This window comes from Monomorium pharaonis, chromosome 1 (genome assembly GCF_013373865.1).
Source record: "Monomorium pharaonis isolate MP-MQ-018 chromosome 1, ASM1337386v2, whole genome shotgun sequence".
Lineage (NCBI taxonomy): Eukaryota > Metazoa > Arthropoda > Insecta > Hymenoptera > Formicidae > Monomorium > Monomorium pharaonis.
The window spans coordinates 18,930,246-18,948,341 of NC_050467.1; the positions used below are offsets into that span (position 1 = coordinate 18,930,246).

General features: G+C 35.3%; 1 protein-coding gene across 1 annotated transcript in view; it reads right to left on the bottom strand.

The window, feature by feature from the left end:
• Positions 1-17,996, bottom strand: part of LOC105837421 — a 90,503-nt gene extending 72,507 nt beyond the window's left edge. Inside the window, exon 1 of the mRNA XM_012682194.2 lies at positions 17,624-17,996. Within this exon, the coding sequence (XP_012537648.1) occupies positions 17,624-17,798 (175 nt within the window). The 5' untranslated portion in view covers positions 17,799-17,996. The remainder of the gene's footprint in view (positions 1-17,623) is intronic.
• Positions 17,997-18,096: the final 100 nt, after the last annotated feature.

Sequence of the window (18,096 nt, forward strand, 5' to 3'; positions counted from 1 at the left end):
ATTTTATATCGTTGAAAAGTTCGAAACTCAAGAGTTTCTTCATTAGCGATACTAATATAAAATATAAAGCCCCTGAGATTTTACAATAATTAATTTCGTTTACGTTGAATCTTTGTTAACAAAGTCCAACTGAGATTAGAAAGCTTATGAAGTCTCCTGTAAAATCTTGTCAAACTTCTTTTAATTTATAACGTAACAAAGAGAAGATAAAAATTTTAAATTATTCTCTTGAATTATCTTGACACGAAATTATAAATATTAGATTGTCCCATAAAAATATTGGTGTTAAAATAATATAAAACCATTGCAATATAGAAATATAAGTCCATTAATATTTTATTTTCAACATTTAATACGTTTATGTTTGAAAAAATATATATACGGCATTTCGTATTTGATTATGTATACCATTATATGAGCAAATTTTGTATGATAACATTTCACAATGCTCCACGGTAAATTTTTATTAAACAACTTATAAAATGTGTTGTATATATTTCAAAACTTTCTATCGTTATCTGTAATATTTGATTGTCAAGTTGTGTCCCAAGCTTATTGCCACACGTAGCAAAATTTATATAGTAAAGATAGAGTAGATAAGATACAACAAAAAATTCTACCCATGTATCCTCAAAGTATATTCCGTTCCACATTATATCATAAAATGTTAAAATATTTTCGAAATACCGGAGACTAGTCAAGTAATATCGATATCAAACTTAAGCATGCCTTATCTGCCATCCGTGCCAATCTGCGGGTAACGTGGATGACACGTCGACTGGCACGGTTCGCCTACACTTTGTCGTACATATCGCTTCTACCCACGCATGGCACGAGCGGTCTCTTCGTCGTCGATCATTCTCATTGAGTTTAACGCTTTCGAGCAGCACTCACACAAAGCGCGTTCGAGCGACGTACATATCCTCTGACGCCCCTGCTTAAATCTGCGCCGCGTGATTGAGATTTCCTACGTTCGTTCTGAAAAGCGCTATCAATTATCGCGTCTCCTCTGACACCGTATAATAAATCTTGGCGATATTTTATTTTAATTTTGCAAACGTGTAATAATGGAAACAAATTGGCTGAAATTTCTTGACGGACAAGTACTGTCAACGTTACGTGTACCGCTCCAGCTTTAATAATTAAAATAATCACAATCGAAAAAGAAATGTGCGCAACTTTTATAGTTCAACAATTTTTATCTCGAACACTCGGACGATAATATTCAGAAGTGACTCAGAGTGATTTCCCAAGTGATACGAGCAGTAGCTATTATCTTTCCTCTCTTTCTCTCTCTCTCTCTCTCTCTCTCGTTTTCTTGCGTGCAATACTCACAATTTTATACGGAACGCCCCAGGTGCACCGCAATGTATCTAATGCACTCCTGCATTCTCCCGAGACATACATTACACGCAGATGCACCGCATCATTGCCCGTCGTCTTCACGTAAGCTTTCTTGCCGCGAACGCGATGCATCGCCGCGTCTCGGCGTGCAGCAGCCCGCCCGCAGCAAGAAATGCTTTGTTTGCCGTCGTGGGTGGAGACGAACCGGAGCACTTCTCCATTACCAGCCGATTAAGCCATTAAGTTTGACAATAGACCGTTTTCTAGTGAGCCAACGAAGCTCCGAGCTCCAAGAATCCTAAGTCTTTTCGTGTCGGATACTTTAGAAAAAATATTTTTCGTGAACCTGGCGAGTCGTCTTGTTATATATGATCGTTACATAAAGCAGTCTCTCGACCACTTACAGAGAATAAACCTCTGGAAGAAATGAGAAAAGCGGATAAACAAGAATAATGCCGCAATTACATGCTTATTACGCAAAGTAGTTCTGGAAAACTTTCATATTCATGGCAGAATTGTTATTATTGGAATTTTCATTTTGCAATGACGTATTTAACTTTTCTTCCCCCTCGCATAAATTTCAATGCTACGATTCTTTCATAAAAAAGACTAGCTTTCATTAGAACTTGCGGTTCTCCGCATTTTTATTCGCGAACCAATCATAATAAAGTTTATTTTATTTATAATGTGCTCTCTTTCTCGTAATTTTAAAAACCTATTAAAAGATGTCAAGGTTGAATAAGCTATTTCGTGCAATTTGTGATATTGTATCTGGTTTCAAGCACTCGCGGAAAAAAAGAGTCTTGTTGAACCAAAATCTGGTTGAACCTACCAGATTTCCAATTAATTCAACAAGCTTCTTTTTTTCAGTGTTTTTCAGTGACCACCTCTTCGCCAAGCACGATAAATTTTTACATTTCGTCGTCTATCTTTTTCTCTATTCGAACGCTCCAACGCTCCCTCGTCGCGACACTCGCTTTTCTGTCCTTTCGGGGGAAAACACCCGGTAGCTCGATGAAGCATTTTGACATCGATACAATGAGGAAGAAAGGTAAAGCAACGCGCGCGAAGTTTCATTGCCTTTCTCGACAGCTGCGTCTCTGCCTGGCGACATATTGAATCGAGCGATAGAATGGAGCAAAAGCGGCAAATTTTTCCCGCATCCCACAAAATAAAGTCCCCGCAGACCGCGATGTTTTGTGTGTTTGTGCTACAGCAATCGAAATGATATTTCATATAATTCAAATTTTTTATTTCGAATGATTTGTGAAACTTACTTTCCTTTGTTATTTATCGTTATTTTACAAGGCATTTAATTTGCAAGAATATGAAGACATGGAAAAAATTTAATCACAAACTAAGTTGTGATTAAATTTTACGAGGCATTTAATTTGCAAGAATATGAATACGTGGAAAAAATTTAATCACAAACTTGCGGAACAAAAGCATCTCATTTTTCGAAACGCGACAATTTTACGTATTTTTTTTTATTTTTATAAAATTAAAAAATTGATCGTGTCAACGAGAGAGAGAGAGAGAGAGAGAGAGAGAGAGAGAGAGAGAGAAAGAGAGAGAGAGAGAGAGAGAGAGAAAGAGAAATACATTTTTTTAAATTCCATTGTACCTTTAATATTATGTTCTTTTTATTTCAACAATATATAAATTTTAATATTTTATTTTATATGCTTTATATTTTTCATGGTTATATATTTCATTCTATAATTCACAGAATAGTTTAGTTATAAAGAATAATTTTTCTTAATCTCCGATCAAAGCACAACAATTTGCAAGATGAAATATTCGTACCAAACATATGCTATATGAGATAAACGCAATAACAGAGATGATTCGCGTAGAATATTTCTCTTGATTTACATTGCGCTATGGGACAATTTGAACAATTTGATTTCAATTCTATGAGCAATACGGTTTATCCATAGAACATGCAGATTGCAATTAGGATAATTAGCAAGAGAAACGTTTTGATATCGACGGAACTGTGCCAACGACCTATGTCATCTGCGTGCTAATACAATCGCGATAACAATATTCATCGGGATTGCACCGTATTGACCTGTCCGTAACCATACGGCGATTCACTAAATCGGATATAGAGCTGCGGGATTGTGGCAACATTCTGAATACAATAGGATATTGAATACATAGAGTACCAGAAGATAAAGCTTACAGTTAAAAGCTTTGAAGAGATAATCCATTTCACTATCAATTAATTTTACTTCGTAATATGTTTAATACCTTCAACAAATGTTGCAAATAATAGAATACTGATATTATAAACTTAAGCTGATATTAATAATTATCATAGAATTTTGGGTATCTATTAAAATGATACATTGAGTATATTGTATTTTTAAAATATTGCATTCATGTAGTGCGCAAGTTAAAAATTTAATTACATCGTTACAACAGATATTAACGTAATTTTCTCGTGTGCAAACGCACTTTGACAAAACACGGCTTTTAAAAGGATCATAAATTCGGTCGCGATAACACGGATAATAAAAAATGTAATGTTATATTCATGATATATAATGCGAGACGGCATTCGTAAGCGCAATTTATTTTCAAATGTTTATCGCGCTGAGCGATATATCGAGCAAATTATTTATACGATCGGGTGTAATACGATCGAAAATGGTAATGAATTTCTACCAATGCGAACCTCCCGCGCAAACCTGTAAACTGTTATTACTCCATCAACCCTTGCCGGCTCTACAAACGCACCCGGCATGCGAGAATGATGAATTTGGCGTATTTACTGCCGTTTAATTACCGTCGAAATTACATATACACAACAGTGAATCGATTATTAATGGTGGTATTTATACGGAAGAGAAATCTAATGAGCGCACTTCGGAAGTGGGATTTTTGAATGTGCTTTAATTTTCGATTAATGAGTCGGGCACGTCATATGAATGATTCATCAAGGTAGTTTCAAAGCCTCGCAACAGCCTTACAGGACGATTCGATTAGGCAGTATGAGTCTCACACACACACACACACACACACATATGGAACGCAATTAATACGTCAAAAAGAATCTTTTAAGACAAAAAATATATACCTATGCAGTGATAATAACATAGAATGATAAAAACGACTCCTATTCTAGCGGCAGACGTGCAGAACACATAACAGTAGTTAAATAGAAAATATTCAAACGGTAACATATTTCAAAGCAGCAAAACGTCAATTACAATGTTAAAATTAATTGCAACGCGCTACTTTGACTTAACAAGAAACCATCGAGTTTACGAGTCATCTCGTATTTATAGCATAAGCAACGACGTGCCACGTGCATCACGTTTACGTTCTTCGCGATATAACGGGGTTAGTCCGTTAATGCTGGCGCTTTACAGTTAGCCGGTCGTGCGAATTGTGCACTTATAGTTCCGGCAAATGAAGGTGGTGCCTCTAGAAGAGAGGGAGAGAAAGAATACAATACGAAATGTCGAGTAGTTACAGGCAAAAATGTTCATTTTTAATGTGTCCTTAATAAACTTTTAAGTGCGCGCGCGCGCGCGAGCATATGAAATATGCAACGCTCGCATCGTCTTCTTCGGTACGGGCATGGCCATTGAAGCGACATAAAGTTAACGCAATTACGAAATAATGACGGCGGGTGTGGGCACAAGCGAGGTCGCGGAATCGGGTCGCATCGTATAAATGAACGAAAGAAAGAAATCTCGGGTGAAACGCCCGCCTCGCTCGCGGGGCGAAGTGCGGACGCGGTGCAAAAAAACGAATGCACTCTCTTCCGTAATAAAATCTTTATCGCCCGACGTTGTTACCTGGTCTATCTGGCTGACTAATGCGCCGTCGATTTTGTTACGAAGTGGGTAAATGGGACGACGTAGAGAATTTAATAAGCAACCTGTCGGTGTTTCGAATATTAACCACCTACTTGAGCGAAACCTCTACCATCTGGCGGGGCTGACATCCGCGAGAGCGTAATCGATCAGGCGAACCTTCGATTTTTTTTCTCTCTTTATATATACAGCGAAGGTGCTTCACCTCGTGCGTCCGACTGTGCGAATTTTCCGATCGATTTATCCCTGGGGCCGACATCCGCGCGAGACCGGAAAATCTCTTCCCGCTCGTGTTTTTTTTCCCCTCGACATCGAGGAGAGAGAGAGAGGGAAAGAGAGAGAGAGAAAGAAAGTGAAAATATTAATATGCCTTTCCGATTGCTTCCACTCGATGAAACCACACGAGAGTAATTAATTTCCTTCGTTCGCACGATACGTGGGACGCCCGTGGGTCGATATACGCGATCGGGAACGCGGGATGAGAAATTTATTATGAATTATTATCAGATTCAAGAACGAGTCGTCTTCAAAACGGTCCATTTCGCATATTGTAACGGGATATATAACGAGATACTCAATAATACTCAATTAATTTTCCGACACGCCATCTGATATAATAAATTTCTATATGTATTATAAATACACTAGACCACAACATTGCGCGCGCTTCGCGCGCGCCACTTAGCATTTTTATATTGAACATTGCACTTTTTTTTCTTCTGTAATATTACTCTCACACACTTTATCATATTTAATGCCCTTCTCTATCTCACGCTCTTTCTCCCACTCTCTAAATTATTAATTATAATATTAATGATATTAATTATATTATTTTCATATTGTTCAATATTACTCTTACACTTTACTTTCTTATTTAATCCTCTTCTTTATCTCTCACGCTCTCCCACTCTCCTCCCTCCACCCCTCTCTCACTCACTAAACACAAATTAGTGATTATATTATATTTTCATGTTTCTTAATATCACTCTTACATACTTTATCTCCATACTTAATCCCCTTTAAATAAATTAAAAATTATAATATATTATATGTAATGTTACCTGTTAATTTTCAATAAATTTTCAAAACTTTCACTTTCTGGCGAACTCTTTAGAAAATTATTGTACGCGTCCGGAACTATAGAAAAACTGTGTTAAAATAAATAGAATTCTCGATATTCGATTAGCATTTCCCGTCAACCCTCAAAATTCAAGTTTTCCGGAAAATATAATTGTTTACAAAATGTTTTAATTAATTATATCACCTGAACTTTATAGAAACATATTGTACGCGTCCCGAACTATATGAGAATTACGTTAAAATAATTAGATCTGTCGATATTCGATTAGCACTTGTCGTGTAGCCTTAGAAATTCAAGTTTTTCAAGCAAAATCATTGTTTAAAAAATGTTCTAATTAATTATATCACCGGAACTTTACAGAAACATATTGTACGCGTCCCGAACTATATGAGAATTACGTTAAAATAATTAGATCTGTCGATATTCGATTAGCACTTGTCGTGTAGCCTTAGAAATTCAAGTTTTTCAAGCATAATAATTGTTTAAAAAATGTTCTAATTAATTATATCACCGGAACTTTATAGAAACATATTGTACGCGTCCCGAACTATATGCGAATTACGTTAAAATAATTAGATCTGTCGATATTCGATTAGCACTTGTCGTGTAGCCTTAGAAATTCAAGTTTTTCAAGCAAAATAATTGTTTAAAAAATGTTCTAATTAATTATATCACCGGAACTTTACAGAAACATATTGTACGCGTCCCGAACTATATGAGAATTACGTTAAAATAATTAGATCTGTCGATATTCGATTAGCACTTGTCGTGTAGCCTTAGAAATTCAAGTTTTTCAAGCAAAATAATTGTTTAAAAAATGTTCTAATTAATTATATCACCGGAACTTTACAGAAACATATTGTACGCGTCCCGAACTATATGAGAATTACGTTAAAATAATTAGATCTGTCGATATTCGATTAGCACTTGTCGTGTAGCCTTAGAAATTCAAGTTTTTCAAGCAAAATAATTGTTTAAAAAATGTTCTAATTAATTATATCACCGGAACTTTACAGAAACATATTGTACGCGTCCCGAACTATATGAGAATTACGTTAAAATAATTAGATCTGTCGATATTCGATTAGCACTTGTCGTGTAGCCTTAGAAATTCAAGTTTTTCAAGCATAATAATTGTTTAAAAAATGTTCTAATTAATTATATCACCGGAACTTTACAGAAACATATTGTACGCGTCCCGAACTATATGAGAATTACGTTCAAATAAATAGATCTGTCGATATTCGATTAGCACTTGTCGTGTAGCCTTAGAAATTCAAGTTTTTCAAGCAAAATAATTGTTTAAAAAATGTTCTAATTAATTATATCACCGGAACTTTACAGAAACATATTGTACGCGTCCCGAAATATATGAGAATTACGTTAAAATAAATAGATCTGTCGATATTCAAATAGCACTTGACGTGTAGCCTTAGAAATTCAAGTTTTTCGGGCAAAATAATTGTTTAAAAAATGTTCTAATTAATTATATCGCCTGAACTTTATAGAAACATATTGTACGCTTCCCGAACTATATGAGAATTACGTTAAAATATGTAGATCTGTCGATATTCGATTAGCACTTGTCGTGTAGCCTTAGAAATTCAAGTTTTTCAAGCAAAATAATTGTTTAAAAAATGTTCTAATTAATTATATCACCGGAACTTTACAGAAACATATTGTACGCGTCCCGAACTATATGAGAATTACGTTAAAATAAATAGATCTGTCGATATTCCAATAGCACTTGACGTGTAGCCTTAGAAGTTCAAGTTTTTCAGGCAAAATAATTGTTTAAAAAATGTTTTAATTAATTATATCACCTGAACTTTATAAAAACATATTGTACGCGTTCCGAACTATATGATAATTACGTTAAAATACATAGATCTGTCGATATTCGATTAGCACTTGTCGTGTAGCCTCAAAAATTCAAGTTTTTTGGGCAAAATAATTGTTTAAAAAATGTTTTAATTAATTATATCACCTGAACTTTATAGAAACATATTGTAAGCGTCCCGAACTATATGAGAATTACGTTAAAATAATTAGATCTGTCGATATTCGATTAGCACTTGTTGTGTAGCCTTAGAAATTCAAGTTTTTCAAGCATAATAATTGTTTAAAAAATGTTCTAATTAATTATATCACCGGAACTTTATAGAAACATATTGTACGCGTCCCGAACTATATGAGAATTACGTTAAAATAATTAGATCTGTCGATATTCGATTAGCACTTGTCGTGTAGCCTTAGAAATTCAAGTTTTTCAAGCATAATAATTGTTTAAAAAATGTTCTAATTAATTATATCACCTGAACTTTACAGAAACATATTGTACGCGTCCCGAACTATATGAGAATTACGTTAAAATAATTAGATCTGTCGATATTCGATTAGCACTTGTCGTGTAGCCTTAGAAATTCAAGTTTTTCAAGCAAAATAATTGTTTAAAAAATGTTCTAATTAATTATATCACCGGAACTTTACAGAAACATATTGTACGCGTCCCGAACTATATGAGAATTACGTTAAAATAATTAGATCTGTCGATATTCGATTAGCACTTGTCGTGTAGCCTTAGAAATTCAAGTTTTTCAAGCAAAATAATTGTTTAAAAAATGTTCTAATTAATTATATCACCGGAACTTTACAGAAACATATTGTACGCGTCCCGAACTATATGAGAATTACGTTAAAATAATTAGATCTGTCGATATTCGATTAGCACTTGTCGTGTAGCCTTAGAAATTCAAGTTTTTCAAGCAAAATAATTGTTTAAAAAATGTTCTAATTAATTATATCACCGGAACTTTACAGAAACATATTGTACGCGTCCCGAACTATATGAGAATTACGTTAAAATAATTAGATCTGTCGATATTCGATTAGCACTTGTCGTGTAGCCTTAGAAATTCAAGTTTTTCAAGCAAAATAATTGTTTAAAAAATGTTCTAATTAATTATATCACCGGAACTTTACAGAAACATATTGTACGCGTCCCGAACTATATGAGAATTACGTTAAAATAATTAGATCTGTCGATATTCGATTAGCACTTGTCGTGTAGCCTTAGAAATTCAAGTTTTTCAAGCAAAATAATTGTTTAAAAAATGTTCTAATTAATTATATCACCGGAACTTTACAGAAACATATTGTACGCGTCCCGAACTATATGAGAATTACGTTAAAATAATTAGATCTGTCGATATTCGATTAGCACTTGTCGTGTAGCCTTAGAAATTCAAGTTTTTCAAGCAAAATAATTGTTTAAAAAATGTTCTAATTAATTATATCACCGGAACTTTACAGAAACATATTGTACGCGTCCCGAACTATATGAGAATTACGTTAAAATAATTAGATCTGTCGATATTCGATTAGCACTTGTCGTGTAGCCTTAGAAATTCAAGTTTTTCAAGCAAAATAATTGTTTAAAAAATGTTCTAATTAATTATATCACCGGAACTTTACAGAAACATATTGTACGCGTCCCGAACTATATGAGAATTACGTTAAAATAATTAGATCTGTCGATATTCGATTAGCACTTGTCGTGTAGCCTTAGAAATTCAAGTTTTTCAAGCATAATAATTGTTTAAAAAATGTTCTAATTAATTATATCACCGGAACTTTACAGAAACATATTGTACGCGTCCCGAACTATATGAGAATTACGTTCAAATAAATAGATCTGTCGATATTCGATTAGCACTTGTCGTGTAGCCTTAGAAATTCAAGTTTTTCAAGCAAAATAATTGTTTAAAAAATGTTCTAATTAATTATATCACCGGAACTTTACAGAAACATATTGTACGCGTCCCGAACTATATGAGAATTACGTTAAAATAATTAGATCTGTCGATATTCGATTAGCACTTGTCGTGTAGCCTTAGAAATTCAAGTTTTTCAAGCAAAATAATTGTTTAAAAAATGTTCTAATTAATTATATCACCGGAACTTTACAGAAACATATTGTACGCGTCCCGAACTATATGAGAATTACGTTAAAATAATTAGATCTGTCGATATTCGATTAGCACTTGTCGTGTAGCCTTAGAAATTCAAGTTTTTCAAGCATAATAATTGTTTAAAAAATGTTCTAATTAATTATATCACCGGAACTTTATAGAAACATATTGTACGCGTCCCGAACTATATGAGAATTACGTTAAAATAATTAGATCTGTCGATATTCGATTAGCACTTGTCGTGTAGCCTTAGAAATTCAAGTTTTTCAAGCAAAATAATTGTTTAAAAAATGTTCTAATTAATTATATCACCGGAACTTTACAGAAACATATTGTACGCGTCCTGAACTATATGAGAATTACGTTAAAATAATTAGATCTGTCGATATTCGATTAGCACTTGTCGTGTAGCCTTAGAAATTCAAGTTTTTCAAGCATAATAATTGTTTAAAAAATGTTTTAATGAATTATATCACCTGAACTTTGTAGAAACATATTGTACGCGTCCCGAACTATATGAGAATTACGTTCAAATAAATAGATTTGTCGATATTCGATTAGCACTTGTCGTGTAACCTTAGAAATTCAAGTTTTTTGGGCAAAATAATTGTTTAAAAAATGTTTTAATTAATTATATCACCTGAACTTTGTAGAAACATATTGCACGCTTCCCGAACTATATGAGAATTACGTTAAAATACATAGATCTGTCGATATTCGATTAGCACTTGTCGTGTAGCCTCAAAAATTCAAGTTTTTCGGGTAAAATAATTGTTTAAAAAATGTTTTAATGAATTATATCACCTGAACTTTGTAGAAACATATTGTACGCGTCCCGAACTATATGAGAATTACGTTCAAATAAATAGATTTGTCGATATTCGATTAGCACTTGTCGTGTAGCCTTAGAAATTCAAGTTTTTCGGGCAAAATAATTGTTTAAAAAATGTTTTAATTAATTATATCACCTGAACTTTATAGAAACATATTGTAAGCGTCCCGAACTATATGAGAATTACGTTCAAATAAATAGATCTGTCGATATTCGATTAGCACTTGTCGTGTAGCCTTAGAAATTCAAGTTTTTCAAACAAAATAATTGTTTAAAAAATGTTTTAATTAATTATATCACCGGAACTTTACAGAAACATATTGTACGCGTCCCGAACTATATGAGAATTTCGTTAAAATAAATAAATTTGTCGATATTCAATTAGCACTTCACGTCCAGCTTTCAAAATTCAAGTTTTCCGGACAAAATAATTTTTAAAAAAATGTTTTTATTAATTACAACACCATAACTTTTTTAAAAACTATTGACACACGTTTAATCGGCATCGCGGAAAAGCGACAACAATACTTCGAGAGATGCGAGTATTGATGCCATGCCCTTTTTTAGAAAGGATTCTTACTTCTCCCCCCCCCCTTTCTCTCTTTCTCTCTCTCTCTCTTTCTCTTCCTCTCGTATATTTTTTATTTGGCTCTTTTTTCTTTTTCCCTGATTTCTTGTAATTATTTCAATCAGCTATCAAAAGTGACAGTTTGACAGCTGAAAATGACACGAAGTAGTTTGACAGCTGGAAATGACACGAAGTGAAGACAGTCACAACGCACTTAACAACTTTATAGCGAGACAGCCAATCAGCATCTCGGAAAAGCGGCAACAATAAATTCGATTCGATTTAACATCTCCTTTTTTAGATAGGATTCTCGAATATAAAGTTGTTTTAATTGTTGTGTTTAAAATATATAAGACTAAGCCATGTAAGAATGTCTATTGTATAAAAAAAAAGAATGGTCTATTTTTATTTAAAGTAATTAGAAACAACAACTATGTGTTTAACAGCGATTTTTGTAACCGATAAATTATTTCAGTTATTGCTGTTACCGCAAAATCCTCCGTTTTACGGATTAATACATTTTATGGATTTCAGATTAAGCTGACATATTCATAAATGCATATATTTGTAGATATTGAAAAACATGTTAACCTACAAATTTGAGCATAAATTTCTGTTAGAGTTTGTGTTTCAATATCACGTTATTGAATTCGTTTAAACAAAATGTCATTCAATCAATGCTTTTGATGAGATAATACGTAATTTTAAAATAAAATGACAAAAAACTTATGAAAAAAGAAAACACAATTAGTATTTGTATGCGTTTTAAATACTGTGGACGATTTTTTTGAAACATTTTTTGTGATATATACATCGATTATAACGTAATCACAATAATTTGAATGAGTTTGATATATGCAAAACGATTTTCTGAAAATACACGCATACACATATGCTTACACGTTTTATATCAAGTTTTCATTAAAAAAATAAAAGGGATGTAATAAATGCAGGTGTAAAAAATTAAAAAAATTCATAAACTTGTTGCTTTTTTTGTTATGAACAGTTTAATTTAAAATTTGTCACAGAATGCAGACAGCAGGATCGAGACAATGATAAGTGTGACTCATGGTACGATATCTATTTTGTACATAAATTACGATACCAGTACGGACATTACGTTTTCTTTGTGCGACAAAACATCCTCGCGGACAAGAGAATGTGCAATTTGTCGTCGGCATGCATTTAATCAGAGTGGCGAATGGACGAAGCTGTCGTGAATCGATCTTCTGGACGCCATTCGCCGTTACGAGCGAATGCTTAATGAATAACACGCCGCGCCGCGCCGGCCCGAAGGAGCACCCTCGGCTAAGTATCGTCGAGAGGGCCGCGTTAATCATCGATTAACAGCGATCTATTCGCTCCGAGTACGCGATGTTCTGCTCGACGACGATGACTCAACCGCCGATGATTCGCTCTCTCTCTCTCGTGTGTCAGGACCGGAAATGCAAAGTGTTTCCAGCATCAAACGCGGACGAATTCCTATTCGTGAGTGTCATATCCTGGGGAAACTTTGTCGAAAGCCGCGAAACCAAATGTGAAGTTATGGAAAAAAAAATAATACAGAAAAATATGAAAAAAATATACCTTGTGTTAAAATACTATTATACGATAATTTCATTATTATGACATTCCTGCTAAAGTATTATTTTAAAATATTAAAAAGAGATATGAAGCAAAAGATTTCAGAAAATTTATACCTCGATAAGGATCTTGATTTATAAGACAACTCAGAAATCGAAAGCATGTAGCATATGAGTGCTGGAAGGGTTGAGAATATTATAAGAAATCATCGAATGGCGAAAGACATAGAGAGAGACGTTAGATAAGAGCCTGAAGTACCAAGTGGTAGCTTCAAGGTCTTTTTGTCGGTACCTTCAGTAGGCCGACCATTCCGAGAAGAACGAGAAATTAATGAGCTCCTCTTTAGCGAGACTTGGACGTGAGTTCACAACGCCAGCGCTAAATGAAGTCAATGCTTCGTTATAATCCTGCACAGCGTGTTTCATAAAACAATATCATTCCGTTCTAATTTAGCTGATAAGGAGAATAGCTCTGTACGATGTGCGCAAGAAGGTCTTGTAAGAGAAAATTGTTTAACTGGGCTTGAGACTGCATTCTGCGCAGCTTGATGAAAACGGCTTGTCAAAAATGATTTGCCGCGCAGGAACGCGGAATTCCAGAGATTAGACGATTTAAGAGAGAGAGAGAGAGAGAGAAAGAGAGAGAGAAGTGATATACGATGCACCGAGAGAGGTTTTAGCCTCCGCGAGGAAACGCGCGGAGCGTGTACGCGCCGACGTAAAGTTTATACGTCTCTATTCCGTCTCCACCGCAAGTGCGATTAACCATTTTCCCACCACGTTACATATCGCTCGGGCACTCTGACATTACTCATTTGCAGCTGGCGGCTTTTTCATGCGGCAGCAAGCGCGATTGTACGAAAGCTCGGCAGATTTAACCATCTTGGAGATTTACGCTGATGATATACGTTCGTAAGTATAATTACATTATAATGTTACCTTGCGTCCTTTTTCTCCTCTCGTGTCCTCTCCCCCCCCCCCCTCTACTCTAATATCAGATATTGCAAAAGAAATTCATCTCATAATTTCTATGTGGTGTTTCGACGCGCTGCAGAGGAAACGCGAGAAGAATTTCGCAATGCGATCGATTTAACGTTGAGGCGGACTTTTTTCGGGGAATGGGGGGGATCCAACGTGTGCTCCGCCTCACATGTGACCGGAAAGAATAAATAAATCGTAATGTAAATCCCCATAAATCCTTCGCGCGGTCCTGCGCCACCATCGCATTTACATTCAACATACTCCCATAAATTTTTATCGACTGCATTGACGAACTGGCGATCCCCTCCCTCGAATCCAACGATAGACATAAATTCCATGGCGCCCTCATTGTTAGGGTGCTCCTCGCTGAAAATCTTCTTTTCACACATGAATGATATTATTTATACTCGTGTCGAACTGCGGCGCGACCAATCGCGACGATTTATCATTTAGTAACTCTATAATAATCGAATAGACATACCTTCTGGTTAAAATTTAATGTAAACTTTAGTCGCAGCAAGAATATCTCATTTATCTATAGTAAAAAGAAAGAGAAAAAATGGATCGCGGTTCACACGCAGAATTAGGAAAAGCTCATTCATTATTCATTTATCGATACAATGAATTCAATCCACATAATTCAAGTTAAGTTTGTATTGAAAGATTTCACAATCGTGATCTCTATTTCAAAAATAATGTCTTTATTGAAATATTCAAACTATATTAATAAGAATTATATATCGAGAATGGTTAACATATCATTTAACTCATTTATATGTATGAATAAGTCAAGTATAAAAATGCACGTGGCAATTTACGTAATTGTTCACGCTTCGGAAAGGTCGTCGATACAAAGAAACTCGTGATTCATTGCGTCCTCCTCTGCGTAAACGCGATGACTGTTACAGTCCGCGTAATTTTCGCAATAGAATTTACCATATACAAGACATTATTTTACAAGAAATTCCCAGAATAAAATAAGTTACGACTGTTTAAACCTTGCTGTTTTCTCTAGGTACTTGTTATATTCCCTCGTGTTCCTCTTCCTTGCGTTGTGATCACGAGTGCATTGTTTTAAAAACGCAATAAAAATTAGAACATAAACATTTTAATAAACAAGAAAACAAAAAAATAATATTTAAAAAATCCAAATATAAAAAATATGGAGATCCGAAATTATATATATAGTTATATATATATTGAACAATGGTTTAAGCAAATAAAATATTTACACATAATTTTTTAATGCAATGCAGATTATTAAACATACATAGCTTTTATTTTAATCGTTTCATATTACATCACTTTCCTGATAAGCAACCAAACTTGTTTATCAATTTTCAATATTAAAAATAAAATGACTCTTTTTTGCAGACATAATCCTTTGACTGTTGACGACGGTCGTTAATGAACATTGCATATTTGCACAGTGTTTATATTCACGTAATTAACGGTAAAATGTCAAACAAAAATTGCTCTCCGTTTGGAAAATCCATCTCGCGTATATCATAAATAAAATCACGGAACGTTAGATAGGTTTTTCATCTCTGACTTTACATATGTTGATGCGAAAAACGATGTAAAGCTCGGAAATACTAATTTCGAGATTAAAAACAAAATTACATAGCCTACGTAATGTGACAGGCAAGAATTAATTTAATGTACTAATGCGAATTTTCATTGAAAAAAAAATATAATTGCTTAACGCAGCAGCACAATATGAAATATTTATGAAAACGTTTAAATGTCCAAGCAGAACCACACGTTAAGGCATAAATCACATATAAAATGCAAAACATACGCAATGTAACTAGTTTTGCTATTTAAACGCGAACTTGCGCGCAGGGATTCGCTTCTCACAGCAGCAATACGACGTTACAACGTAAAGGAATTTTGCTCTGCGGTAAGAATTCCCCAAAGAAACTACGGATCGTCCCGCACGGCGATACGACGGGTTATACGCGCTCTAAACGAAATCACACGGCAATGACGTTGCTTGTCGCGTGGCCATGAGAATGCAATGCAATGCAATACAATCGTTATGTGGCACGAATGAAACGCGCCGAACGATTCATCGATGGATGTATCATATGAAAATCACGTAACGACATACTGATCATCAATCATCAATCATCAATTGGTCGCGCCTATGAGACAGCTCATATTTTCCTCTAAACTCTTAATTGCTATCGCGCGTACAATTAGATAAATTTGTTTTCGAAATCTATATTATTTTGCTTAATTAATTATTCTTCAAGATTGATAATAAAATTTTCATTTCCTTTCTGTAAAAAAGTGAATCGGTAAATAATTATCGTTCGTCTTACATTGAAAAAAAGAATTTGAAAATATTGCTATCAAATATTGCGTGACATAATGCCAATTAAATATATAATATAATCAAGAATAATTTTACTTTTCTAAATATCTAGTAAATATTACTAAATATTTGATTATACTTATTATAATTGTACTAGAGATTTCGAAAAGTAAAATTATTTATACATTGACCAAATATTTAATTGGTATTATTTCACTCAACATTTGGTAGCTATTATCAAACTCCTTTTTCAGTATTTAATTCGTTAATTGCAAGTTAACTCAACAGCAATTTGTTAAATTGAAACATTAAATTTGTAAATCAAGCATTGTTGTGAATTTATTCACTCTCTTTTACTTTCGTGAATCGTGCAGTCGAATTTTGTGAGCATATGCAATACGTTTTTCAAATATAACTCTTGCGTTAATTTTACTTAATCTCTCATTCTCCGTCTATTTATATACATAAACGGAAAATAAACGTAGCTGCGGAATTATTTATAAGAAAATCGACAAGATAATTTGACTCTATTTAAACGCGACGTGCATAGCGCGATTACTAAAAAATTAAAATCTCACGTTGTGTATCAGGAATCGCAAACCGCGAGTAAAATCACGGAGATGGAGCTTCAACGGACGAATGAATAATATATACGCATCATCGCCGCCGTGTGAATTTAGCCGCGGATCTTTCACAGCAAAAACGGCCCATAAGAACAAATAATAGTACGAATTTTATTTCGCATACATGTCGACACTGACAAACACGCGTACCGTAGACGCGAGAGAAACATATACATATCGGTCTAAAACAATGAAAAGCGCAGGAGCCAATCGAACGACCTTGAAAACAACGCGTCGAAAAAAGAACAGGTGCGGATCTCGCCTTAACGACATTTTGACAGCGCATTCTCGCGCGGCTCTCCTATTTACTCCGACGCTTGTCAAAATCAAAGTCTCCTCCTTATACATGTGATACGGTAAAAAACGCGTACAACAACAGTCGGAGACGCGAGAGATCAGCTGGAAGCGTCAAGCGTCACCGCGAGGAAAAATTAACAGTAACAGTAACGTCACAACTTTCACGCGAGCAATTCACAATTACGTGACTCACCTTGGCTCTCGGCGTGCGCGACGGAGACGACAATCGCCAGCAGCAGCAGCAGCAGCATCATCAGGACCAGTTTACACCTCGCACCGTTGCCGCCGCCGCCGCCACCACCAGCACCGTTGTCGACCACGGCGGCGACGACGCGTCGCGGATCGGCGCGCCGGGAATTGCGCGCCATGATTCCTGGAGGCTCCGCCTGGGGCTGGCTGGCTGGCTGGCTGCCTGGACGCGTTGACCGCGACTCACGCGAACGTCATGACAACACGGGGCGCTTCCCCACGACACGACGCACGCTCCTCGCACGTTGGCTGTCTCACGTCTATCGTTCGCGCGCGCACACACCACACTCACGTCACCGACCACCCAACCCGACTGGCACGGAACGCGCAGACCGTTGCGACACCTCTGAAGTTGGCCCCCTCCCTGCCACTATGGCGACTTTGAATCCGACGGCGCGGCGGAAATGTCCGAGCGCG